This window comes from Gracilinanus agilis, chromosome X (assembly GCF_016433145.1).
Source record: "Gracilinanus agilis isolate LMUSP501 chromosome X, AgileGrace, whole genome shotgun sequence".
NCBI classification, from domain to species: Eukaryota; Metazoa; Chordata; class Mammalia; order Didelphimorphia; family Didelphidae; genus Gracilinanus; species Gracilinanus agilis.
Genome location: NC_058136.1, coordinates 77,744,364 through 77,746,181, shown reverse-complemented (window position 1 = coordinate 77,746,181; position 1,818 = coordinate 77,744,364). Strand labels below are relative to the sequence as shown.

At 34.4% G+C, this 1,818-nt stretch overlaps 1 protein-coding gene across 3 annotated transcripts; it reads right to left on the bottom strand.

The window, feature by feature from the left end:
- Positions 1–456: 456 nt before the first annotated feature.
- Positions 457–1,504, bottom strand: LOC123253428 (PEST proteolytic signal-containing nuclear protein-like). 3 transcript variants are annotated; one of them, XM_044682623.1, is made up of 2 exons: positions 1,224–1,504; positions 457–1,148 (listed from the first exon to the last, which is right to left on the bottom strand). In XM_044682623.1, the coding sequence occupies exons 1-2, from the start codon at positions 1,502–1,504 to the stop codon at positions 965–967; spliced, it is 465 nt and encodes a 154-aa protein (XP_044538558.1). In that variant the 3' UTR covers positions 457–964. The 3 variants fall into 3 exon arrangements, with proteins under 3 accessions (XP_044538558.1, XP_044538559.1, XP_044538557.1); XM_044682624.1 differs by having other exon boundaries at positions 457–1,179; positions 1,279–1,504; XM_044682622.1 differs by having other exon boundaries at positions 457–1,504.
- Between the last annotated feature and the right edge of the window lie 314 nt (positions 1,505–1,818).

The window sequence follows — 1,818 nt, the reverse complement described above, 5'->3', positions numbered from 1 at the left end:
TGAAAAATACAGAAAGTGCATCTTTACCAACTTTGTACAATGTTAATGAATTTTTGGCGTGTCATTTCTTTTAAAATTAAAAAAGCCAAATGCATTTAAACAATGTACATATTTTTAATCACATTTTTGGTGGTGGCTTACTTTTTTTTTTTTTTTAAAGAAACAACTTCCTTTAATATTTACCTCAAGTTCTGGTGGAAATGCTTACAGGAGCTTGTTAATACCAATAACTCAGAGAAGCACATCTAAAATACTGATTTACTTCCACACTGAATGCTTGTACCTTTGAAAACCAATGAAGTTAAGACAAGCCCTGTTAAGGTGAATCAGGCCACATCATATTAAAAACTTTACATAAAATTTCAAAAGAGTAATTATGGGTTTTTCTTAAGAGCTAAGCTTCTGTAATTACTGTTAGCAATGCCTAGTTCATTACTTAAAACAACCAAAAAAATATCCATAGGGGGGAAAAAGCTGTCATATTTCTCTTTTGTTTAAATTATTTAAAATCAATGTTCCAGTAACACTTCCCTCCCACTACAACACTCCTTCTCTATAAGGCTGTTCTTGGGAGCCAGACAGTTTAGGTAAACTTAGAGTTAAGCAGTAATTTTCAATTTGAACAATTGAAGAGACAGTAAAACTTTTGTTTCCTCCTTAATGTGCTAATAGTTGTGACTAAAAAAATAAGCAATTCTTAAAAAGATACCATTTCTGACTTCTTTATTACCTGTAACCTTTTGAAACTAATCACATGAAACTACAAAATTAGTAAATGTCTCGAAATCTGTATATAAAATATAAATTACCTCTAATTTCAAACTTTCATTTATTAGTATACCACTCAATTTTTTAAAAGTGGCTCCAAAGATAGTCTTATACCATTCTTAAAAAAAGAAAAAAAAAGAAACTGTTTCTTTTAACATTATACCCACCCCATAACCCCAATCTCAAAACACATCATTTAGTCATCATCTTGGTCATGGACATTTCCAAGGTGAGATTTTATATTTCGTTTCCACAGCTTCTGGTTATCCAAGAATCCATGTTTTCCTTTATTGAAGGAATTTGGTCCGGCCAATGTTGGTGTATCCCTTCCAATATTCTTCATTCTCATTTTTGCTTCTGGAGGCATTTCCTCTGGTTCACTATCATCATCTTCATTGAAAACTGCTGCTACTGAAAGGGTTTTAGGGGCAAGAGTTGGAACAGTTTCTTTAGGCTTACTTGCTCCAAGTTTGATGGATATGACAGGCGCTTTCTTTGTGGTCTGACTGCCTATGGCAAATCCAAACTTGGCTATCTTTGCCGGCACAGGCTTGGATGAGAAGTCTTTGGTTTCTTCAGCTGATCGCTTCTCTGCGCTGTGACTCAAATTTTCCCTTCCATTACTGGAAGAAACAGTCTTAGTTTTCACAGGTTTTTCTGCCTCTTCTTCAGGTCCTCTGGCGCTTCCTGCTTGCTGCGGCTTCTCCAGCTTCTCTCCTGCTTTCCCATCCACCATTTTCCTCCATCTATTTCTTTAAGGAATGCTTTGTGATTAAATCTATACAACCTTTTTGTGTGTTTTGGGAGGTTGGTTCCCAAATATTTTAAGTATTTTGTCATTATTTGAAATGATATTTCCTATTCCATCACGACTTCTTGTGTTTTGTTGTTATTATAATACAGAAATTCTACTGAATTTAAAAAAATTTTTATTTAGAATATTTTTCCATGATTACATGAATCACAATCCCCTACCCCATTTTCTCCTCCCCACTCCCAAAGCCGACAAGCAGTTCCACTGGGTTATACATGTATCATTGTTCAAAACAC